Source organism: Coccidioides immitis (assembly GCF_000149335.2).
Source record: "Coccidioides immitis RS genomic scaffold supercont3.4, whole genome shotgun sequence".
NCBI classification, from domain to species: domain Eukaryota; kingdom Fungi; phylum Ascomycota; class Eurotiomycetes; order Onygenales; family Onygenaceae; genus Coccidioides; species Coccidioides immitis.
Genome location: NW_004504311.1, coordinates 657409 through 680736, shown reverse-complemented (window position 1 = coordinate 680736; position 23328 = coordinate 657409). Strand labels below are relative to the sequence as shown.

The window sequence follows — 23328 nt, the reverse complement described above, 5'->3', positions numbered from 1 at the left end:
CCCTTGTGCCCGTGCGCTAAGCTCTTACGAGTGATCCGGAATCACTTGAGTCTGTGACTTCAGTTTATCCTTCGCATACCGAAATTCAAACGATTTCCGCGTTTTCCTCTCTTCAGCCCAGAGCGACCAGGGGGAGCTTCCAGCGAACACGTCGCGAGCCTTTGCCCAAGTGCAGCTTCAAGGAACATCCAACTCGTGCCCGGTGCAGCATTTCCTAGCAGCGTACATACATAGAGCTTCGCCTATTCACGCCTGTACCAGTTGCAACGAATACACCACGAATTAATACTCTCCGTCGCAGCAAATCGTGTTGACTAGCGCAATTTTTTATCAACATTACTGGAGACCCGTATAAGCATATATATAAGCTATCATGCCGTTCTTTGTGAATCCGCTCAAAAAGCACGATGCTCTGGAATACCCGGGGGTCCTAATTCCTCTAGCCGAGGAGCAAAATAGTCAATCGCCAGCAGCCGATGACAAGAAATCCGATGAAAGCTTGGCGGAAAGAGGATCGATTCAGACTTCTCAAGCCGGCACATCATTGACCCTTGAAGCACTGAAAGCAGAGGTAGAGAGTGATGTGGCTGCATCTGGTCACGATACTGCTTATGATCGTACGTTTTGCAGCGCATGTTGATTGTTTTGTCCTTTGACTCTTTCTTTTGGAAAGCCTGAGTGCAGACAACTTGCCTTTTCCTGCTCAACAACCTCCCTTTTTTGCCATTTCACTTGGCGCTGCTCCCGGCAATTCCTCCCAGACGTACATCCCAAACACCCGGCAGCGGTTTGTGAGAAGATGGATCTAATGCATGGTATTCAGGGAAATCCAAGGTCATTAACCGGGCTATCCAGGATATTGGGATGGGCCGATATCAATGGGAATTGTTCGTTCTCTGTGGGTTTGGCTGGACTGCAGACAAGTGAGTTAACGAATAGCCTCGCAGAATAGTATTTCTTGTCAATCTCCTCGGTGGTTATGACGATTCTACTAACACTCAGTTCCGTTGTTCATCAGTCTCTGGCTGCAGGTATGCCCCGCTTAACCATGGTAGACCGAAAATATTTGAAATTTCTTAACAGCTCTATGTTACAGGGTGTTGCTCTGACTCTGCCCCCTCTCTCTGCAGAGTTTGGAATCTCCGAGTCGCATGTACGATTTACGACCTGTGCATTGTTCATCGGATTGTGCATCGGTGCGGTCGTCTGGGGAACTGCTTCGGACATCATTGGTCGACGTCTCGCTTTCAACATGACTTTGTTGCTTTGCGGCGTGTTCGGCCTTGCTGCTGGCGGAGGTCCGACTTGGGTTGGGTGAGTCAAGCTGCAAAATTGCAAACAGAGCCCGGTTCCTCGCCCTAATTGTCGTGTCTGGATAGTGTTTGTGCCATGTATGCGTGCTTAGGTCTAGGCGTGGGAGGAAATTTGCCAGTTGACGGAGCATTGTTCCTCGAGTTCTTACCGTTTGCATCAGGGAACCTTTTGACCATGCTCAGTGTTTGGTGGCCCGTTGGACAACTCATTGGAAGGTTTGATTTTGCAAAGCCCGTCACAATACCGTGAGAAGACTTGTACCTAATGTTCATACATAGTCTCGTGGCATGGGGGTTCATCCCAAACTACTCATGTCCCTCTGGCGTTCCGTGCCGAAGGGAAGACAACATGGGCTGGAGATATCTCACCATCACCCTCGGAGCGATTACTTTCGTTATGTTTATTTGCCGCTTTTTCCTTTTCCATCTCTACGAATCGCCGAAATTCTTGCTTTCACGGGGTCGACAGAACGAAGCAGTGGCAACTGTGCATGCTATTGCCTACAAAAATAGAACAAAGACCTGGTTGACCGTGGACATCTTAAATGAGATCGGCGGCTTTCCAGAGGAAGAGACTACTTCCCAGAAGCTGAGTCCAATGGAGATGGTTAGGAGGAAGCTTGCAAGCTTCTCCGCCGACCGGATTGCCCCCTTATTTGCAACCAAGCGGCTGGGGATTACCAGTACGTAGTGTTTTACCTTTGAGCAGCACTAAAATGTGTTTTAACCCACATCTATAGCTCTTTTGTTGTGGTTCTGCTGGGCTACAATCGGTATGGCTTACCCTTTGTTCAACGCGTTTTTGCCTCAATACCTTGGGAACCAAGCATCCACCCCCGTCTCAATTGGTAAGTTATATAAATCTTCAACTCCTTTGACTTTGGCGTGGATACTGATCTATGGTTTTAGTCTATCGTAACTACGCGATCACTTCCATCGTTGGCGTTCCCGGTTCAATCCTCGCCTGTTATACCGTCGACATCCCCTATATCGGGCGCAAGGGAACTATGGCTGTCTCAACATGCATCACCGGTGTCATCCTCTTCTGTTTCACTATCTCTAAGAACCCGAACGCTCAATTAACATGCACATGTCTCGAGGCATTTTTCCAAAATATCATGTACGGAGTGCTGTATGCGTACACGCCCGAGGTGTTCCCTGCTCCGAACCGTGGAACGGGAACGGGAATCGCAAGCTGTTTGAATCGTATCTGTGGGTTGCTGGCACCCATTGTGGCTATTTATGCAGGAGATCGGGATCCAAATGCTCCAATATATGCAAGCGGAGGGTTGTTCTTGGCGGCGTTTGTTGCGATGTGTTTGTTTCCGATTGAAACGCGTGGGAAACAGTCGCTATAGGCGCACAGGTATGGCCTCAATCTTCCTTTTTCTTTTTGTGGGTCGAATAAGGGGTTTCTAAGGGGAAAGGCTCTGCTTCCCTGTAGAAGATGGAGAACTTGGGATGTTTGTTTCACCGTAAAACAGAGTCGGGAGGTTTTTGTCTCTTTGCTCCCTTCTTTAATTTTATCCTCTCGGCTGCTGGGAATGCCGGGAACAGCTGTTGATACCCCTGGTTTATATGATATGGGACTATGGAACGATAGGGACACAGCAGCAGGACGGGGCCAAATGGAATGCCGGTAATCTAAGTAGTACACTGTATATGATATATGGCTCCAAAGGAATATTTAACAATATCAAACATATACATCATGTATAACCTTTTTGAGAAGTTTGGTCTTGGAAGAAAGCAACTTGAACAAAGGTCAGGAACGTCTTTCTGCTCTGGATCGATGCGTTTCGACCTAATTGCTCGTTTTCATGGCTTGAAAAATGAGCTACGGATACATAGCCTTTGGAAAGGGTGCAGCCCGGGGGTTTCACGGCCCGACTAAATTCCGAGATAAATCGTCACAATCACGTGACACAAAGCCCCTGCGCATCTGGCGGCCCTGGCCTCCCCGATAAATTTGAAGAGTCATCGGACGAGGAGGCCTGCAAGCCACGCCGCAAGCACATTCCCCAGTCGGTCGAGGACCTTGCGCTGGAGATATTTCTTTGTCTGTCCCTTTGTCGCGACAATGGCTTCCGATCTTACTCATCAAGTTTTGGAGGCCCTTGCCTCAACGGACAAGCCAATTCTCTCCAGCGATGCCTTCCCCTCAGCCCCACCAACGTCCGTCAAGTCTGCCCTCGACCGCCTGGGTTCGAGAGAGATGGTCCAATATGAAACTCTAGAGCGAGAAGAAGCGATCTTATCCCCTGAAGCCGAAGGAATCGTCGCCAATGGCAGTCATGAAGCAAAGGTTTTCGAAGCGGTCCGAGCTGCCTTGGACGGATTGAAGATCGCTGAACTACCAAACGTCGTCGGGAAAGATGCAGCCAAGGTCGGCGCTGGCAATGCCTTTAAAAAAGGATGGATTAAGAAGGATAAGGATACTTTAAGAGCGGTTGCTGACTCGATCGAGGATACGGCACGAGAGCAGCTGCATACTATCCAAAAAACAAAGACATTCCCGGATGCGAAGGTCCTAGCAGATTTGCGGAAAAGAAAGCTTATTACGATGCAGAAGGTTATCAACTATAGAATATCCAAGGGACCAAAATATGCTAGGGAGTTCGTTAAGGAGCAGACGGATCTCACAGTGGAAATGCTCGCTGATGGATCATGGAAGACGGCGAAGCTCAAACCCTACAATTTCAATGCTAAGGGTGCGGTGACTCCTAGCGGCGCATTCCACCCTTTGAATAAAGTGCGTCATGAATTCCGACAAATCTTCTTTGAAATGGGATTCGAAGAGATGCCTACAAATCGATTCGTCGAGACCGGATTCTGGAATTTCGACGCCCTTTTTGTCCCTCAACAACACCCTGCCCGTGACCTTCAAGATACCTTTTATATTTCAGACCCTGCAGTTGCCGACAAGCCGCGTGACGATCCAAAAGATCATCCTCATGTTTCAAGAGACTCGAACCCAGCCAGTTATACAAAAAGCGATTCGGTAAAACCATTAGATTATGAGCGGTATTGGAACGATATCCATGCTGTGCATGAGACAGGTAAATACGGCTCAATCGGCTACCGATACCCATGGTGCGCAGATGAATCACTTCGTCTTGTCCTTCGAACACACACTACTGCTGTATCCGCATACATGCTTCACAAACTAGCGCAGAACCCACGCCCTGCGCGATACTTTAGTATTGACCGGGTGTTCCGCAACGAAGCTGTTGACGCTACGCATCTTGCGGAATTCCACCAGATCGAAGGTGTCATTGCTGATTTCGGCCTGTCTTTGGGTGGCTTGATTGGCTTTATGGAGGTTTTCTTCGCGAAGATGGGTATTCACGGGCTTCGTTTCAAGCCTGCTTATAACCCATACACTGAGCCTAGCTTGGAGATTTTTGGTTATCATCCGACGCTGAAGAGGTGGGTTGAGATAGGGAACAGTGGCATGTTCAGACCTGAGATGTTGGAGCCGATGGGTTTGCCTAAAGATATGAGAGTATACGGATGGGGTTTGAGTCTGGAGAGACCAACGATGATCAAGTGAGTTTGCCTTTTGCCATTATCCGCGGATGCCGCATATTTACTAATGCTTTTATAGATATGGTGTGAGCAACATCCGTGAACTTCTCGGCCACAAGACAGATCTCAACTTCATTGAATCGAACCCTGCTGTGCGCCTAGAGAAAGATTAGACAGCGCCCTCTTAGATGGTGATGAATTGAACGATTCTCATTCAAATTTATATTCCATGATCCTAGCTTTGCAAATTCTGAGGCGCGTGCTTATTCAAGGCCACCTTGAACGTCTACTTTCGGAATATAGTTATTATAGAAAAGATGTAGAATGTCCCGCCCGTATCTGTGCTCCGACGTGTAATCTTGATCGCCACAGCTCTTCAGAAGGCAGATTTCATATCCCGGCTGGATGATTGAGTAATTCTACCTCCTCACTCATAGTGGAAAAGGCCACACCTTCTTAGGCGTGGAGTGAGGAAGCCTTGATGTGCCGGCTAAAAGGTCAACTACGAAATGAGGACAAGGTTAAAAAAAATAAAAAAAATAAAAAGAAAAATGGCAAAACTCAAGAGAGGCACGGGAAAGGTTGATTTGAATTATGTTCTTCGTGGATAACGTGGGATAACGAAACATATCCGTTTAATAGGGACATGCAACGGGGTCTAGCTAGCAGCGACAAGGCAATATTGATGATTGATGGAAACCTGACGACCAGGTAGAAAAGGGAAAAGCGAAAGTATTTTGGGAAACGGGTTTATGTGATGCCTTTTTAATTCATGTTCGTCGTGTAGGAACCCCCGAAGCGGGTACAAGCTAGAACAGAACGATTATCGTAAAACTCCAGCGAACCCAGATCTCTTTCGACCCGTAGAAATATTCACGAAGTAACCTATTCGCATGAGGGTATAATGTCAGCATTTTCCTAGTCCTCCTTTTGAACATGGCTTCTTAAACTCAATAGCTTGTTTCAACCACCCGAAACCTATCCTCGCGATGGAAAAGAAACATCACATACCCCAAAAACCCATTCCCGAATTTTCATATTTCCAGCGCAACAACACGTTTATCGCTGGGCACTTGCGCTCCACACGTTCTTCAAGAAACCGTCCCGTTGAGCAAGACGGTTAAGGCTGTCATCGCCCTCTCCTCTGGCTCGCACGAATCCGCAGAGAGCATAGACTTGGTTCTCGCCGGTGTAACGGCCGTTCTCGTCGACCTTTCCGACGCTGATCTGCACGGAGGCGTGGTCCTTGGCCTTAATGATGCGGTTGGTAGCGCTGCATTTGCGGGGGACGTAGCTATTTATTTCGCAAACGAAAAACTGGTTAGCGAAGGGCTGAGGAGGGAAAAAAAAAAAAACACTTGTCGAGATATGATTCGAGTCTCCTTCAGGACTTTGTGATTCTTGGCGGGGGAGGATTTTCGGGGGGAGGAGAGGTGGTGTATACGCACAGATCGACGATTTCTCCCTTCTCGTTCTCCATTTTGGCGGATCTGCTTGAGTCTGCGAGTCGGTAGTGGTGACGGGTGCGAGGAAGAGTTGAGGTTTTGCTCGTGGGGGGTCGAATCGCAAGGTGATTGTTCCGCTGGCCGTTTGCTTTTCGCTTGCGACTCGGTTTGGTGTGTGCGATCCATTTCGGGATTGTGCGTCATGTGACCCGGGGCCGAACGCTTAGGTCAGCAGGTCGTGGTGATCAGTCGTGCCAGTGCGTGGAATTACGCGATACGCCTAAATCCATAGTACGGGAGCGAGCTTATTTGTGCCCATTGGTTGACGGAGTATATACACATTCTTGTATCTAAACATCTACTCTAATATTGGGGTATCCCTAAATGTATACGTATGTACATAGATATCGACCAGATTCACAGTGAACTCTTAGCAGGTCCGTTAGGCAGAACATCGCGTCTCCATCGGATTTCAACCTCTCTCGGGCCTTCTTTGTTGAAGCGAGCGAGCACAACTCGGTCTATTTCCCCTTTCTTATCGGTGCCCTTGAGTTCGGGTCCGGGTTGGCTGAGATCGAGGATCTGTCTACCATCAGGAACATTGCCTATTGGATGAGGCGAAATAAACTTGTGAGTCCATGGGGGGTTTCCGGAATGAGCAAACTTGACCAATTCGGCTCGCCGTTTGGTTGACTCCTCTCCCGAGATACTCTGTGGACTGGTTCCATTTAGACCAGGCTTATCCAGGAATTGAGCAACAAAATCAAGGAGTAGAACCTGCGGTGGGAACATAATGATGTCTCCCACTCTGGCACGGCGGAGCCACTCTGTAGCGGGGAGGAACTGCGCTTCTGTAATTTCGATGCCTCCATCTGTTGAAGGGACCTGTACTTCAGTATCTCCAGCAATATCAGAGATACCTCCGTTCGAATGCGGTAGGAAGTAAAGGTACATCTGAGTTGTGAAACGACGCGGGTTCCTCTGGGGAGTTATCCAATGCGAAAAAGGGACGAGAGGGTCTAGTTATTATAAAAAGAAACACATTAGAGTGCCTTCGGTCAACGAAATCATTCATTCAGACTAAGCACTTTGGTTTGGGTGTATCTGACCAGTATCAGCCACCGCAGCGGTATCTTGACCCTTCAGCCATTGATCAAAGGTAGTCTCGTTCATATGAATGGCGTGCCGCCCTTTTTCCCGTTCTGCGGGATTAACGCGGATCATTTGACCTGTGATGCTGTTCTTTGCGAGTAGGATGCCGCTCTCCTCAAACAGCTCGCGAATCGCAGCTCTACGGTAATGGATACCTTCATCGTGGCTATCCGGGTGGCCGGCCGGAGGGAAGTCACCGTCTTGGGGGGATATTGTTCCTCCGGGGAACACGTGGGCGGAGGGAAATGAGGACGAGGTCTTGACGCGGTGGAGAAGGAGGACTTCGTTCTTCGGAGAGATCAAGATCACGCTGCAAGCGAACTTTTAGCCGTGATAACCGACGCAAGACGCAGGCGACACGCGCCGCATGGCAGTTCTTAGCGCGCTACAATCTCAGGCTTACCTCGAGCTCGGCCTGGGTATCTTGTAATCGATCTTCGCCTTGGGCTTCGCTTCCGGTCCCATGGTGCGATACTGCGGTAACCTGCGTACCGTTGAGTAAGGAAGTCTTTTGGATCTGCCAATTGGCGTCGCGCGTAAAGGTTGATGCCAATACTGTCGACACACTCCGAGAATGGCTCTATGCTCAAGGGATGCGAAGAAAGAAGAACGTAGGGGCGAGACGAGAAGCTGGCATTCTCCAACAGGAACGAAGGAGAACATCCTTATTTGAAGGTCACCGCCCCAGGCCAGCTTGTATCATGGCCTTCTAACTAGTGGTCGAGTTGCCTTGGTTGATTCGCGGGGAAAGCCACACAAGGTTTGCCGAGGTCTCCTCAGCAGTGTCGGCCACCAAAGTCCTAGGAGTGACAGCTCCGGGCTCCTCCATCTAAGCGGAAAACAAATAGCTGGCGCATGTCCTATCTAGAATTAATGTGCACAAACAGATTCCAGAAGTCAGCATCTGATCTGCATCTAACTACGGAGTAGATTACGTTCAGATCTTCGGGGCTCTCACCGCCCGACGCTTTTGTTGAACGGTAAACGACACTCAGGCGTCTATGTTTGAAATCACTACCCCGTTCCCGATAGATAGTTACCCTGAGTCAGTGCTCGCTAATTGCGATTTACAAGTTATTGACCAGATAACCCGGAACCAATACAAGCCCCCTACAACGGATATGAAGGGCGAGAACCGGACGCAGGTGCAAGCTAAGGACATAAAATCCCCCGAACGTCAATTCAGTATAGTTGAATATAATGGCCCCCGCAGCAGATACATTTAGCAATATTCAACATTATTCTCTCTTGCTATGATGCAGAGGTTTACATATCCATTCGAAACCCCGCCTGATGCTCTTTTTCTATCAGCCGACGTAGCAGAGCCACATGATTGTCAAAGAACTAGACAGTAGGTAGAACTATCTGCTGGACTACCTGTTGCATAGATTACTATGGCTCGGTCAATAGGAGAGCGAGCTCCGTATGTTCCCTAGAAGTCAATAGGGGGTCAGAAACGTCTTGGGGGTAATTCGAATTTCTAGACGGACACGAGACAACAGGAGACAGGCAAACGCCCCCAGTGGCGTAGGGCACAAAGCTCAAGAATGTGCCTGCAATAGGAATGAGACAGCCGTCTGCTGCGATATCATTCATGACAGCTGCCTATGAAGTGCTAGCTCACGTCATAACAGATATAACAGTCACCGAATTTGCATAGTGCTTGGAAGGCTTGGGATAGCATGTGTCCAGCGAGGGGCTGTACTGGTCTGCTAAATCAGCAAAGTCAGATGGTAATTCCAGAATGATACTGTGTATCTTATCGAGCACAGATTCAGACAGCTTATGGGTGGTCATGGCTGAATCTGTGTGTCGATATATGTTCGCTTCGGGTAGAAAAGCTGCGGTCGCGGGACATAATTAAAGTTTGCGTAGGCCGGCTGGCCTAATGGTAAGGCGTCTCTTTCCGGTGAGCTGATGCTGGAACTTGGAGAAGATTGCAGGTTCGAATCCTGCGTCGGTCGATATCTTTTTGGTCGACAAGCTTTCTGTGTCCCGACTATCTATCATTTCTTTTTTTTTGGCTTTGCTTTTTTTTTGTTAGTCGCATCCATCATCGTTGGAGTCATGGGTTTGTCCCTGAAATTCCGCAAGAAGGTTTGATCTTTTCCGCAGTGTGCGGCTCCAGGCTGGCGCCTTATGCGCCTGGCGCGTTTCTCTCTCACGGCAACAACTGCTCCTGATTCGTGAACAGCGACATCGCAAGAGAACGTCCTTTATGAGTGTTACTAGCCGGGGAGAGCCTCTTCACAGCACGAACTGTCAACCCACCAAATTCGACAGCTCCCCCTTGGTGTCTCTCGTAGCCTCCCCTTCGATCAAGATCGGGGTCGGAGAGTAAATTTCCGCGCCGCGGTTTCTGAGCTGTGCACCGCAAGGGGGAAATTGTCGTTCAGGGGAGCTTGATAGGTTCAGCGTCAAGCGGAGGACCCACAGCCCCGGTGAAAACATTCGAACGCGGGTTGAAACCTTCGGTATCCTCCGTCCCCAACATGGTGAAGAGCCTCCTCCTTTTATTCCAGACCAGGTTCGTGCAGGCGCATCGGCCGATCATGCTCATTCTCAATCTAGCGTCCGCAGTTTTCGGTTACCAGAAGTGCGCGCTTCTTGTTGAGACTTCCTCAACCTTGATGGGCGGGACGCTTTTTAATCTGCTGAATCCTCCCGCAACAGGTGGTGCCCCTGTCGTTCCTCTGATTAGGACCAGGATCCTGAATGTGGGTGGAGGAGAGAGGACCCTAACAAGTGACCATCCTCTCGCCCTCGCTTCCCGCGCGCCATTAGGGTAGCACGCTTCCCAATGACATTCAAACCAGTGGGGGGGTTTTTCTAAAAATAAGGAGATGAACAAGGCGATCCAATTGTATCGTGATTGAGAGGAAATGATTCATGCCATTTTCAGGCTCTGATCATGAGCTGGCAGAGCCGCACCTTCGTATTCTGCGGGTCGAAGGGTGTTCTGATCGTTTGAAATCCCGAGATGCTTTTTTTTTTTTTTTTTTTTTTTTTTTTTTTTTTTTTTCTGTTTAATCCGAAAACGATGAGCATGAGGGACGGAGTACGGAGTACGGAGTAGAGCGTATATATAAAGGCCGAGAAGGATCCAGTCTCCTGTCCTTCCAGCAACGGCCTTCATCCTCAGAACAGGTAAAGTGGACATTCATTCCTCCATCACAAAGATAGGCTCTAATTTTCGCTAGTGTCCGCTAAGCCAGTGTCGAGTGTATCAAGATACATCTCTGTTCTCTAAAGTGATCATTGCATCTAGGTGCTGTGAAGGTAACGTCTCCGACTTGAAGAGTCAAGGTTCCGTTCATTTCTAACTGTCGACCAGAAATAGCCAAAATGAAGCTCTCCTATTGCGCCGCTGCCTTCCTCATGCTTCTCCCACTTGAGGCCATTGCAGGGAACTGCTACTTCTGCCAGAACGGTCACAAGGTGGGAGCTGTCTACCCAACCTACAAGTGCGGAAAGAAATGTCATAAGAAACACTATGATACCACTTTTAGCACATATCACTGCTGGAAAGATGGCCGAAACCCTACCTGCTTCAAGAATTGCTGCAAGAAGGCCGGTAGGGATGTAGGTGTCTTGCGAGGCTTGTAAATCAATTGTTGGCGAACTGGCAGCTTGTATACGAGGGGCTCTCGAAGCCCTTCTCTGTGAGGCCTAGCACGACGTGATGCCGTATGGTCAGGTGGATTATATATTGTGTCTACTCTGTACATAGCTACATTTTAACACCACTTGAACTGTTTAATGAGACCACTTTTCGCTGCCTAAATCATTTTGAGCGGGAAGGTTCAACCCGAGTGTCACCATGCCTCCCACTCGCCTCTGCCAGCTCCTCGCCGCCGCTGAACCAGTCGTACAGCTCACCAGTCTCAGAACACTGATTGACTCCGATATTATCCTAGTTAACATCTCCATGAATGAAAGAATCGAAACGGGACATTCTCTTATACGGGAGTATCATCGATGATTACTCCATGCTCCGTATAAATCGCCTTTTGCTCGCTCAAAGGAGCGCTCCAAACGACTTGAGCTTCCTGAGGGCTATGTACCAAGGGAGGATGCTTAAAAGGTTTGATGCGCCAACGACAAAGTGCTAGATAGTCGAGTTGAAAATTCAACATTAGCTTTGCAGACGCCTCGGCAAACTACGGGGTTCCTCCTGGATGGTCTCAGGAGACTCGCATGCAGGAGACAATTCCTCTCATTCACACCAATGTTTAGTTATCCTGTAGTAAGACTTTTATTTGTACCGCTGGCAGGAAGCCAACGTTCATAATCCTTCACATCCCCAACCCTTGAAAACTCCTGGCCTTCAAAATAGCTTGCAGCAAACGCCACAACCCTCCGAGAATAACCATTAAAAAGATGTCCTTGGAGTATAAAATACCAAAACTTAATATCTAAATTCAGTACCAGCAATTAAGAATAGAGCTTCTTGTCGTAGCTGTGGAGGCCGTGAACATTACCCTCAGCCTGAGCGCTTGCGGTGCGAACTTCAAATCTGACGGTTCCCTTATTAACACCATCATGCAGTTCTTGGAGGCTCTTGACACCAATGTCCTGGAAGGAATGCTGGATACCAGCAATAAGGTAAGGAACGAATTTAGTGATTGAACCACGGTCAAGGACGGAGCCAGAAACTCCTTGAGCAACCAGAAGGCGGTCGCCTTCGGAGAAATATCTGGCTGTTCCGGCAGTGTTTGAAGCTTGGCCTTTGGCACCTCCTCCGGCTTTCTTCTCCTCCATGGCATCGATGCTACCCATACCACGGTAGGCTTTTACCAGCTGACCCTCTCGGCTGACGAAGTATTCTCCAGGGGACTCGGTGGTACCGGCAAGGAGGCCTCCCATCATGACAGTAGTGGCTCCCAAGGCAAGACCCTTGACGATATGGCCAACATTCTGGATACCACCATCCGCAATACAGGGGACACCGAAGCGGGCGGCAAATTGAGTAACATTATAGACTGCAGCGGCCTGTGGACGTCCCACGGCCATAACCTCCTGGGTGATGCAGGCGCTGCCACTGCCCATTCCAATTCTCAATCCGTCGACGCCAGCGGCAATCAAGGCAGCGGCCTGTTCTCTGGTGACGACGTTTCCACCGATAACATCAATTTCGGGGAAGGTTTGCTTGATATATTTGATCATTTCAATCTGGTACATGCTATTTCCCTGACTGCTGTCCAGAACAGCGATGTCCAAGCCGGCATCAACGAGTTTCTTTAGTCTGTCCTTGTCCTCGGGGCGAGTGCCAATGGCGGCAGCAGCGATTAGTTGTTTTGAGTGGGGTAACTTAGATGACAATGGATAGTGCAAATTTTTCATAAGATCAGTCCGGGAGAGAAGGGAGACGAGGTTTCCATCTGTATCAACAATGGGCAATTTGCCTTTCTTTGAGCGTCGAAGCACCTCATTCGCTTCTGCTAGGGTTGTGCCAGCCGGAGCGGTCACGAGATCGGTCGACATGACGGCAGTGACAGGCTCATCCAAATCAGGGTGGAATTGGATATCTCTGGAGGTGACAATGCCAACCAACTTGGATCGAAGGGTACCGTTTTCTGCAACAATCTAATTAGATATCGGTGATAAAAAGAAGCAAGTAAATAAATCCAATTAAAAGCAAAGGCTTCACATGGGGTTCTCAGGATTTAATCCATTCTCCACACAGCAACTCTCGTTGGTTCAGTTGAACGAAAGTTATAAGGTTTAGATTTGATAACATCATCGAACAGGAGGAGGAGGGATGGAATCGGGGTTGAAAGTGGAATCAATCGACATACCGGTGACTGGGAATCCCCCAAAACCCCACTGTGCCTTCAATTCCTTGGCTTCAGCGACGGTTGTCTTTGGAGAGATGACAACAGGGTCCAGGATGAAGCCGTTTTCAAAGCGTTTAACCTTTCTGACCATCTCAGCCTGATCATCGGCAGAGCAGTTGTGGTGGATGACACCAAGACCACCGAGGAGAGCCATATGGATTGCCATGGAGTGCTCGGTGACGGTGTCCATTGGAGAGGAGAGCAATGGGGCCTTCAGGGAGATGCGCTTTGTGACAGGTGATTCCAGGTTAACATCAGAGGCGGGAAAGCCTGATGGAACGAGAACAGATTAGCTACTTGCTACGTATGGGTGGAAAAAGAAGCTCCAGAATCGTGCATACCAATGTAGCCAGGGAGGACCAGAAAATCGTTGTAGGTTAGAGCTCCACGCTTGTTGGAATCAAGCAAATCCTTAATATCCAGGCCATCGCGGTTCTGGTAATCGGTCTTCAAGACCTCCAGGGCCTTGGTATAGTCGGGAAATTCTACCTTCCCGCCCAGGCGCTGGACGGCGCTGCCAGAGGCGTCTCCATTGGAGATAGGCATGACGAAGGAAAATGTGAGAAATTATACGGTCTTTTTGCCGGCGACGGCGGGAGAACAAAAAGATGGATCAGAAGAGAATACCGTCAACAAAATGAAACGTTCTGCTGACGGGGAGAAAGCGGCTTTCCCAAGGAAAGGAAAAAAAGGGAAGAGAGAGAAAAGTCGGCGAGGCCAGAATTTATCACTTTTTTTTTAACCTGGTGCTTGGTGTGTGGGGTCCTGCCCAGGCGCTAAAGGCGCAAGCTGGATCTTATCGGGGCTTCTTATCGCTCCACGCAACACACAGCTCGCGAGCTTGCCGCCTCACACCGCACAGCGGGAAAAGACGAAATGTTCTTTTTAACAGAAGCCCTGGCACCGGCACTGAGCATCCTATCTCTTACTATCACTGCCATCCACTTACACATATAGTTACATATTTTAGAGAGAGGGAGAAAAGAGACAACCTAGTTAACCAGTTTAACTCAAGAGCTGCTGCTGAGGTAAGCCGCGTGTTGCCGCGTAAGTCACATGACTTAATCGGAGTCGGAAGAAAGTGCCGGCGCTGCGCCTAACCGCTTCTGGTACTTTGTTTTGATGTTGCCCCCCCACGTCCATCAACAACCACCCGTGGCTTGCGTTGAGCTCCCAGTTCAGTTCTGCAGAGATGCGGTCTTGCATAAGGCTTGTTGACGAATCAGTTCTACTCTCAAAGGACATCATCGCCGCCCTGCGCTTTTGCTCTTCTGTGCACAACGTTGATCGCACGCTCCACGCAGACTACAAACAACCTAGGGTATGAGCCGGTATGCGCGCGATTGAAAGGAATAGGCTTCTCTTGCTGCTGCGCTCATTCCCCGGCCAACATCCTCTTTGATCGAAATGTCATACAACCTCTCTCTGAAGCCTACACGATCAGATTTGTCCACACAGTCTGCGGGTCCTTTGCGCCATGATTCCACTGCCTCAACCAACTCGTCCGCTTATTCGATATACTCGAACTCGTTTACCCCAAGCAGAACGAGTACGCTCACGTCCCATATATCTAGCACATATCGACCTGGAACACCAGAGCATAAGGTAGATCGCGGCTCACGCGTTCTCAATGGCCGCAGGGAGTTTGATGGCAAGCCTAACCCCGGAGAAGCCTACGAAAATATTCGTAGGTCTTTGCGGCCTCTCAAGCAGGCGCCCAATGGCACTCCCCCGAAAATCAAAGGCTCGTGCCATACTCAAAGTCAAACAGTGATCGACCTTATTCCCCAGCACGATATCGTCCGTAAGGAACCTGGGTACGATGCGTATCGAAGCGAGGAAAATAAGCCCCCTCAGGACGAGAACCATAGACGGGTTTCATACCACGCGCGCACACGTTCAACTCCGAACCATTCATCCTTTACCGCTGCACTTACAGCCCCTGAACTCCAATCGCTGGGTAGATCCTCCACAAGGCATCTTCGAACACTGTCCAAATTTGCCCAGTCCGAAGACGACGAATTCTCAATCACAAGTCCCGTTCCCTCTGTTGTTGGACTGCAAGGCCGGCGCCAATTAAAAAGAACTGATTCAGTCTGTGGATCCAGGACAGCAGCTGTTGCAAAAAAATCAAATGCCGCTCTATGGTCGCAAAGAGATTGGATGGACAAACAGCGACAATTTCTGCAGGCGTACGAGTACCTCTGTCATATCGGTGAAGCCAAGGAGTGGATTGAGGACGTTATCGAAAAGCCAATTGCCCCAATCGTTCAATTGGAAGAAGCGCTCCGCGATGGGGTTACACTAGCAGAAGTGGTCCAGGCCTTATATCCTCACCGCATATTCCGGATTTTCCGACATCCTAAGTTACAGTTCCGCCATTCTGATAACATTGCCCTTTTCTTTCAGTTCTTAGATGAGGTTGAGCTCCCTGAGGTGTTCCGCTTTGAGTTGATCGACTTGTACGAGAAAAAGAACATTCCCAAGGTTATCCATTGCATCCACGCTCTGTCTTGGCTTCTATTTAAACAGGGCGTTATCGATTTTAGAATCGGAAACTTAGTCGGCCAGCTTGAGTTCGAACACCATGAACTTGAACAAACCCAACGGGGGCTCGATAAAGCCGGTGTTCCTATGCCCAGTTTCTCCGGAATGGGTGCAAGCTTTGGTGCTGAGCCTGAACCTGAACCCGAGCCAGAACCCGTCGAAACAGAAGAAGAAAGGATCGACCGTGAGCTACGCGAGAACGAAGGATCGATATCCGATTTCCAGGCGCAAATGAAGGGTGCTCTGCTAAGGCTGAAACTTGGAAATCTGATGCAACATCTCTGGGACAACGAGGAAATGCTCATCGACCTTCAGTCAAGAATCCGTGGGGATTGGACAAGGCAAATCATGGACTATAGGCTAAGCATGCGGCGATTTGCTGTAGACCTGCAAGCTATTACACGTGGTTTCTTGATTCGAAGGACCTGGCAGGACCGCCAAATTGGTTGTGCAACCGCTGAGCCCGAGATATTAAAACTGCAAAGTTTGATTCGTGCAAAACGTGCCAGATCCGAGGTTCAGATCCTCAGGGTGGGAGCAAAAAAAGAAGAACCGGGTATCAAATTGTTCCAAGCAGCTATAAGGGGCGCTTTAGCGCGAAAAGTAGCATATGACCAATACGAGGAAACTAGGGACGCCGAGTCTGAAGTGCTATTCCTTCAGGCCGCCGTTAGAGGAATGATGACGCGACGCGCTATATTACAAGACACCACGGACCTCAAAATGCAGGCTGTCCAGAGCACTGAGCTCCTTCAAGCTGCAGTCCGGGGAATGATGCAGCGACGAGCCCTTCAGCAGGGTATTTCGGATCTTGAAATGGAGGCTGGCCAAAATATCCAGGGCCTCCAAGCATCAATAAGGGGGATGCTAAAACGACGAGCGCTTCAGCAGGATGCCTTGGATCTTAAAAATGATGCTGAGCAGAGCGTCCAGTTCCTTCAAGCAACAATTCGGGGAATGCTAGCGCGTTATGCTCTTTCACAGGATGGTTCGAGCCTCCAAAGGGAAACTGAGGCGATTATTACGGTGCAAGCGGCCGCGAGGGGATTCACCGCACGCAGAAGGAAATTGGACCTGGAAAAAGCATTGGAGAATATGGCAGACACATGGATTGCACTTCAATCGGCTGCCCGTGGGTCTGCGCTGCGAAAAGATTTGGAAGAACTCCGGGCGAAACTTCGGGACCAGACTCCATCAATTATAGAGATACAAGCTGCAGTCAGGGGTTCTGCCCTCCGAAAAATATTTTCCACAACAATTTCCGAACTCAAAGAGAATGAGGAGACCGTTACTTCATTTCAGGCACTCGGCAGGGCCTTCCTTCTGCGCAGTCGGCTCGATCAAGTTTGTAGGGATCTCTTTGCAGAGGCCTCTGTGATTACGCATCTTCAAGCGCTTTCAAGGGCCGCCATTGTTCGTATAGATATTGGTAATCTCCTTATTGAACTCGACGAGAACACCGACGAAATCGTCCAGCTACAGGCCCTCTCCAGAGCCATGCTGCTGCGGCTCGATGTTGGCAATGCACTGGCTGATCTTGAGGCGGAAGAAGAGGTTATGACCGACTTTCAGTCATTTATTAGAGGCTTTTTGGTGAGGAGGCGCTTCGCGGAGAAACAAAGATTTTATCGTGAAAACATGGATAAGGTCATCAAAGTTCAGAGCTTTGTCAGGGGAAAGATCCAAGGAGAAGCATATAAAAGTTTAACGAGTGGGAAAAACCCTCCCGTTGGAACGATCAAGGGATTCGTCCATCTTCTCAATGACAGTGATTTTGATTTTGATGAGGAAATCGAATTTGAACGCCTTAGGAAGACGGTTGTGCAACAGGTTCGGCAAAATGAGATGGCAGATCAGTATATTACTCAGCTGGACATCAAAATCGCCCTCCTGGTCAAGAACAAGATTACACTGGATGAGGTGGTAAGACATCAGAAGCACTTTGGCGGGCACGTCGGCGCCGTTTTACCCAATGCCGATTTATCATCGAAAGATCCCTTTGACCTTAAGGCGCTCAACAAGACGTCGAGAAAGAAACTCGAATACTATCAAGAGCTTTTCTTCATTCTCCAGACCCAACCTCAATATTTGGCAAAACTATTCCGAAGACTGAGAGAGCTCGCGACTCCTGAAAGAGAAAACGAGCGAATCAAGCATCTCATCATGGGGTTATTTGGGTATGCTCAGAAGAGACGTGAGGAGTACTACCTTTTGAAGCTGCTTGTGATATGCATCAAAGAAGAAACCGATATATGCACTTCTGTTCAAGACTACCTCAGGTGCAGTTCTTTCTGGGTCAAACTTTTTGGCGCATATACCAAATCGCCGCGAGACCGAAAATATATGAAGGATCTGTTAGGCCAAGTTGTCAAAGAAAACATTATCGATAACCCTGAGTTGGACTTGGAAAGCGATCCGATCCAGATCTACCGGTCTGCCATCAATAACGAAGAGCTTCGCACAGGACGCCGCAGCAGACGCCCACCGGACGTCCCCAGGGAGCAGGCAATCAAGGATCCCGAAACGAGAGCCACGTTTATCAGAAATCTGCAGGACCTTCGAGATATTGCTGATCAGGTCTTTACTTCTCTGGAGGAATTGCTCCATCGGATGCCGTTTGGTGTTCGATTTGTTGCCAAAAAGATGTATGAATGTCTCCTTGCAAAGTTCGAAGGTGAGGATCAAGGCTACCTTTTGCAGATTACGGGTCAATGGGTTTGGAAGAATTATCTCCTACCTGCAATGATGGAGCCTGAAAAGTCTGGCATTGTCAACCATGCTCTTACGCAAGAGCAAAAGCGCAGTTTGGGCGAAATCAGCAGGGTTATGGCCCAGGTTGCGTCTGGTCGATTGTTTGGTAATGATAACGTATACCTTCAACCGTTGAACGCGTATATTGGCGAATCGATCCAGCGACTTGGGTCCGTTTGGGGCAATCGTAAGTGTTTACCCACCCATGCGACACCATTTATGCTGATCTCCCTATAGTTATCACCGTGCAAGATGCCGAGGCGCATTTTGAAATTGACGAGTATAATGACCTATATGCAAAGACAAAGCCTACTCTGTACATCAAGATGTCCGATATTTTTTCGATCCATCAACTTGTCGCCGCGGAGATATCATATATCTGTGGCCAAGATGACACCCTGCGAGAAATTATTCGCGACCTTGGTAGTGTGAAAAGCAATGAAAGCGAGCTCATGAGCGTCAGCTCGTCAGAGATAAGCCTTACACTGACGCCCAAACTCCACAATGTCGAAGGTGAGTCGTTCGCCCGTAAAGGAGAATAAGAGCAGGCATTCTGACCCACGGCAGACCCTGATGCAGAAGTCAAAGCGCTCCTTATGGAGACGAAACGATGCATTCTGTATATCATTCGAGTGCAATCTGGGGCGAACTTGATGGAGATTCTGGTGAAACCCCCAACCTTAGAGGATGAAGAACGATGGGAGACTCTTGTCCAGGACGAATTCTCCCACAACAGCCAGAAACGGGCAGCATACTCTGATGCCAACACGCTTGTGGATATTGGTTCCATGAGCTACCCTGAACTGAAGAGAACAGCCCTAGAAAATATCGTTAGACTCGAGCAAGCGGGAAGAATCACACGACATAATCACTATCAAGATCTCCTAAACGAAATTGCTCTCGACATTAGGACAAAGCATCGCCGGAGAATTCAGCGGCAGCGTGAGCTTGAAGGCGTTCGGCTGACGCTCGAAAGGTTACACGACCAAGCCGTGTACCTTGAGCAGCAGCTAAAAACGTACAACGACTATATTGAGCAAGCAATGATTACTCTCCAAAACAAGAAGGGCAAGAAGCGGTTTCTGATGCCCTTCACAAAGCAGTGGGACCATGAGCGCGAACTACAGCGGTCCGGGAGAGTATTGAAGTTCGGGTCGTACAAATATTCAGCCCGCAATCTGGCAGATAGGGGGGTGCTTGTTCACTGGAAAGGGTACACGGAGCGCCAATGGGATCGGGTGGACCTTACAATTTCAAGTAACGAAGTTGGTGTCTTCATGATTGACGGCAGCAGCGGGAATATGATGATTCCCGGTGCAAACGCCCAGGTTCCTCTTGACGATTTGCTTCAGGCACAATTCAACAACACGCAGTTTATGGACTTTTTCGAAGGGCAGCTGCGGGTGAACGTTAACTTATTTTTGCATTTGATCATGAAGAAGTTCTATAACGAATGAAGCGACGGATCATTTATGGGATATGACTAGTAGTACGGTGGGGCTCGGGTTGACTCTGGGAGTATGTACCAAGATACCCATTACCGGTATATGGCTATTTTCTTTTTATCCTTTGCCCTTTTTTTCCTGTTTATCAATTATTGCTCTAAGCATCCTTTCCCTTCTATCAAAATTCTTGTTCGGGGAGGGAGGGGGGTTTTGGTTACAGTCTGCATTAGCTTCCATCCGGTGTAGCGAGGAGGCGGGACAGGGGCGATCCAACCAATACATTCTTTTCAGTGTATTCCAATGCTGGCCTTTTCCAATTGTGGTTTCATTGCTTCTTTATGGTTATGATTTTTGCCTTTTTACTATGTTGGTCCATACCCTGGACCTGTGTGGATATGCTGGCGGGTTCTTCGGGATAGCCGAATCCCAAAGACAAAAACAAAAAAGGGTCTCTCGTTCCTTAGCGTATTGTTCGGGGTGAAAAGGGAAAAAGAACTGGAGAGGGTGGGTTTCTTCAAGGGAGATCAAGTAGTCGTCCAGAAGCGTATCGCGGTATGTATGCGTGCACTCCGTAGCTGGCACTCAATCGACCAAATACACACAGCCGTGAAGATGGTTGACGCGGCGATCGGTGGAGTCAGAAAGCGTGTGTTGCGGTCGGGAATTGCACGGGATGATTGGCCGGCGGGCGGTGAGTTTATTGCCAGAGCCCGCTAAAATTGGGCTCCGCGAAACGCTGGCTGAAGATGTCTCTCCAAGCGAAGAACTATCGGCTCCATCGTCACCTTGCTGGCCAAGCAGATTCAATCGCCTTGCGCACCCGCCTGCACCTACATCGCCAGTTCATGTTTTGAACTTTCTTGTTTCAACCACTCACCGTCTGGTTTGGAGATTAGAGGGAACTCCCTCCCCCCCTTAGCAAGTCTATCCTTGACCCGTACCATCCATACTTCGCCGCCGGATTCAAGTCCTCGATCCTCGTCGTTTTAATACCTTGACCATGGATTTCAACTCACTCAAAGATCAGATTTCTAATCTGACCATGTATGATGTGAAGGCGGGGGTGCGGAAAGTACAGAATGGTAAGTTCACCCGTTGTATTGTGCGCCATGCGGACGACGGATCTCGGTGGTGGCCCCAGGGGTCGAACGAGGAGATACTTCTAAAGGCGTTGGATTTATGTGCATTGGGTTCGCCCCCCGCTGACGGTGATTTCTTCCGGTAGCAATGATGAATTACACCGAAATGGAGGCGAAAGTCCGTGAAGCGACGAATAATGAGCCGTGGGGAGCTTCGTCGACGCTGATGCAGGAAATTGCAAATGGAACACACAGCTAGTTAGTCCCTTTCCCCCCTTCCCTTTGGAAACCGGTGTTTATGTTATCGAATTATGGTAATTGACATGCGACTGTAGCCAATTGCTCAACGAAATTATGCCTATGATTTATCGGCGGTTTACAGAAAAGACGGCAGAGGAATGGAGGCAGATCTACAAGGTACGGCACGCAATACCTATACGCAGCAATCAGCCAACAATGGCTCGATTCTAATTGATTTGCATCTTGTAGGCTTTGCAACTTCTTGAATTCCTGATCAAAAACGGCTCGGAACGAGTTGTCGATGATGCGCGATCTCATATTTCGCTCCTTCGTATGCTGCGCCAATTCCACTATATCGATAATAACGGCAAAGATCAAGGTGTCAACGTTCGTAACCGTGCCCAGGAATTGGCTAAACTGCTGGGCGATGTTGATGCAATCCGTGCAGAGCGAAAGAAGGCTAAGGCTAATAGGAACAAATTTGGCGGCATCGAAGGTGGTATGGGCGGTTTCTCGGGTGGCTTTTCGAGCAATTCTCGATACGGCGGTTTTGGAAGTGACGATGCTTCGTTTGGAGGGTACAGTGGTGGTGTTTATGGTGACGGTGGGGGTTTTGGCGGCAACACGAGCGGATTCAACGACCCTGGTAGACGAAGCAACCGTTTCGAGGAGTACGATGAAAATGAGGATGATGGAAGCTATTCCACTTCTCAAAGGAGGACTGAGCGGAGCACCCAGCCGGCATCCAGGCAAGAAACAAAGAAACCGGAACCACCGAAGGCCCCTGAGCCCGATCTAGTCGATTTTGGTGACATGGACGAACCTGCACCATCCGCCCCTTCGATATCACAACAGAAGAGTTCAGTATCGGCCGGAAAGAAGCCCGCGGGTAATAATGGCCTGGCTGACCTTGCCTCGCAACCTATTGAGGACGATGACTTTGACGAATTCCAATCCGGAAGTCCAACCACACAAGCCACCGCACCCCAATCACAATTTGCTTCCCTCCCACCTCCAACAGCCACATCGACCATGCCATCTCAGACGCAATTTGCGGCGCCGAAGCCAGTCTCAGGGACGCAAGGCGCAAACTTGAATGGACTTATGGGCCTTACGTCTATGCCTCCAACTCCCTCCGTCTCAAGCAGTGCTTCACACACACCAAATATGACTTCGCCAAACATGCATCCCCAGCCTCTTAAGCCAATGGGTTACCAGGCTGTCCAACCAAATTATTTCACCTCCGTTCCCGTGCCCCAAGCTCAGCAATCCCAGTCCAGTATCAAAACCCCATCGGGTGGTTCTTCTTTTGCAAGCAGCAAGCCAGCCCCAGCCGCCGCTGCTAAAGCGTCCGGTGACGTATTCGGGAGCCTCTGGTCCTCGGCCAGTGCCAACGCTGGAATCAAGTCCACCGCAGCAACCCAGAACAAGGGTCCCAACTTGGCCAGCATGGCGAAAGAGAAAGCCAGTGCTGGTATTTGGGGAACGCCAGCAGGAACAATGTCAGCTACCTGTAACACTACTGGTAGCACAGGTATGAGCGCATCGCAGCAGCAACAGAAGCCAGGAAATACGCCTGTTGGACATGGATTGGACGATTTGTTGGGTTGATACGCGACCGAGTCAAAAAACCTATTGTTTACGTACATTCGGAACACGATGCTTGTTTGTGTTTCCATGTTTTGATTCTTGTTGTCATTTTGCCAATATCCGATTCGCTATGTTCTCGGCTTAGATGTTAATTGTCACATTTACATTTTATAACTCCTGCATAGTTTTAGCGAGCCCAAGCCTCCTTTAAAATGTGCCGCGTCTGCTTTCCATGCTTTCCAAGATCAAAGTACACATCCGTGTTCCTAGCTGAAGTGACCAGCTTTCACTTAAATCTGCTAAAAGGGATCTCATCACCTACTAGTCCTTTAACTCTAGACAGGTACTGCTTGCTATCTGGTTTGAAGGCCTGGGGAGCTGAAAGAGAAGACAATTTCTCG

General features: G+C 49.1%; 8 protein-coding genes and 1 non-coding gene across 9 annotated transcripts; 6 read left to right on the top strand and 3 right to left on the bottom strand.

The window, feature by feature from the left end:
* Positions 1–373: 373 nt before the first annotated feature.
* Positions 374–3029, top strand: CIMG_04501 (sugar transporter; the record flags this gene model as incomplete). The annotated part of the gene is made up of 8 exons (XM_001245059.2): positions 374–617; positions 824–923; positions 1019–1031; positions 1097–1314; positions 1380–1529; positions 1593–1996; positions 2054–2161; positions 2223–3029. The coding sequence occupies 8 exons, from the start codon at positions 374–376 to the stop codon at positions 2669–2671; spliced, it is 1686 nt and encodes a 561-aa protein (XP_001245060.2). The 3' UTR covers positions 2672–3029.
* Positions 3030–3302: 273 nt separating this feature from the next.
* CIMG_04500 (phenylalanine-tRNA ligase, alpha subunit) lies at positions 3303–5060 on the top strand. Its single transcript, XM_001245058.2, has 2 exons — positions 3303–4862; positions 4921–5060. The coding sequence occupies exons 1-2, from the start codon at positions 3394–3396 to the stop codon at positions 5012–5014; spliced, it is 1563 nt and encodes a 520-aa protein (XP_001245059.1). The 5' UTR covers positions 3303–3393; the 3' UTR covers positions 5015–5060.
* Positions 5061–5264: 204 nt separating this feature from the next.
* Positions 5265–6418, bottom strand: CIMG_04499 (40S ribosomal protein S21). The gene is made up of 3 exons (XM_001245057.2): positions 6290–6418; positions 5853–6135; positions 5265–5726 (listed from the first exon to the last, which is right to left on the bottom strand). The coding sequence occupies exons 1-2, from the start codon at positions 6319–6321 to the stop codon at positions 5901–5903; spliced, it is 267 nt and encodes an 88-aa protein (XP_001245058.1). The 5' UTR covers positions 6322–6418; the 3' UTR covers positions 5265–5726; positions 5853–5900.
* Positions 6419–6703: 285 nt separating this feature from the next.
* Positions 6704–8152, bottom strand: CIMG_04498 (NUDIX family hydrolase; the record flags this gene model as incomplete). The annotated part of the gene is made up of 3 exons (XM_001245056.2): positions 7842–8152; positions 7396–7748; positions 6704–7305 (listed from the first exon to the last, which is right to left on the bottom strand). The coding sequence occupies exons 1-3, from the start codon at positions 8099–8101 to the stop codon at positions 6704–6706; spliced, it is 1215 nt and encodes a 404-aa protein (XP_001245057.2). The 5' UTR covers positions 8102–8152.
* A 1160-nt stretch (positions 8153–9312) lies between these two features.
* CIMG_15084 lies at positions 9313–9402 on the top strand. The gene has a single exon. It is a non-coding gene; the product is annotated as a tRNA-Arg (tRNA).
* Positions 9403–9930: 528 nt separating this feature from the next.
* On the top strand, positions 9931–11044 carry CIMG_04497 (uncharacterized protein; the record flags this gene model as incomplete). The annotated part of the gene is made up of 2 exons (XM_001245055.2): positions 9931–10183; positions 10779–11044. 2 exons carry the CDS (start codon positions 9931–9933, stop codon positions 11042–11044), a joined length of 519 nt encoding a protein of 172 aa, XP_001245056.2.
* A 590-nt stretch (positions 11045–11634) lies between these two features.
* On the bottom strand, positions 11635–13943 carry CIMG_04496 (inosine-5'-monophosphate dehydrogenase). Its single transcript, XM_001245054.2, has 3 exons — positions 13617–13943; positions 13237–13545; positions 11635–13014 (listed from the first exon to the last, which is right to left on the bottom strand). The coding sequence occupies exons 1-3, from the start codon at positions 13819–13821 to the stop codon at positions 11873–11875; spliced, it is 1656 nt and encodes a 551-aa protein (XP_001245055.1). The 5' UTR covers positions 13822–13943; the 3' UTR covers positions 11635–11872.
* Positions 13944–14682: 739 nt separating this feature from the next.
* On the top strand, positions 14683–20452 carry CIMG_04495 (Ras GTPase activating protein; the record flags this gene model as incomplete). The annotated part of the gene is made up of 3 exons (XM_001245053.2): positions 14683–18760; positions 18811–19086; positions 19141–20452. 3 exons carry the CDS (start codon positions 14683–14685, stop codon positions 20028–20030), a joined length of 5244 nt encoding a protein of 1747 aa, XP_001245054.1. The 3' UTR covers positions 20031–20452.
* A 368-nt stretch (positions 20453–20820) lies between these two features.
* Positions 20821–23158, top strand: CIMG_04494 (golgi to endosome transporter). Its single transcript, XM_001245052.2, has 4 exons — positions 20821–21100; positions 21244–21355; positions 21433–21514; positions 21587–23158. The coding sequence occupies exons 1-4, from the start codon at positions 21019–21021 to the stop codon at positions 22946–22948; spliced, it is 1638 nt and encodes a 545-aa protein (XP_001245053.2). The 5' UTR covers positions 20821–21018; the 3' UTR covers positions 22949–23158.
* Positions 23159–23328: the final 170 nt, after the last annotated feature.

Bases quoted from the DNA above. Each gene is read 5' to 3' on its own strand.
- CIMG_04500 (XM_001245058.2), top strand. From the start codon at position 3,394: ATGGCTTCCGATCTTACTCATCAAGTTTTGGAGGCCCTTGCCTCAACG. The intron at 4,863-4,920 runs GTGAGTTTGCCT...ATGCTTTTATAG, and splicing joins GAGAGACCAACGATGATCAA to ATATGGTGTGAGCAACATCC.
- CIMG_04499 (XM_001245057.2), bottom strand. From the start codon at position 6,321: ATGGAGAACGAGAAGGGAGAAATCGTCGATCT. The intron at 6,136-6,289 runs GTGCGTATACAC...CGAAATAAATAG, and splicing joins AAGGGAGAAATCGTCGATCT to CTACGTCCCCCGCAAATGCA.
- CIMG_04496 (XM_001245054.2), bottom strand. From the start codon at position 13,821: ATGCCTATCTCCAATGGAGACGCCTCTGGCAGCGCCGTCCAGCGCCTG. The intron at 13,546-13,616 runs GTATGCACGATT...TCGTTCCATCAG, and splicing joins GGTCCTCCCTGGCTACATTG to GCTTTCCCGCCTCTGATGTT. The intron at 13,015-13,236 runs GTATGTCGATTG...AGATTGTTGCAG, and splicing joins TGGGGGATTCCCAGTCACCG to AAAACGGTACCCTTCGATCC.
- CIMG_04494 (XM_001245052.2), top strand. From the start codon at position 21,019: ATGGATTTCAACTCACTCAAAGATCAGATTTCTAATCTGACCATGTAT. The intron at 21,101-21,243 runs GTAAGTTCACCC...TTCTTCCGGTAG, and splicing joins GGTGCGGAAAGTACAGAATG to CAATGATGAATTACACCGAA. The intron at 21,515-21,586 runs GTACGGCACGCA...TGCATCTTGTAG, and splicing joins AATGGAGGCAGATCTACAAG to GCTTTGCAACTTCTTGAATT.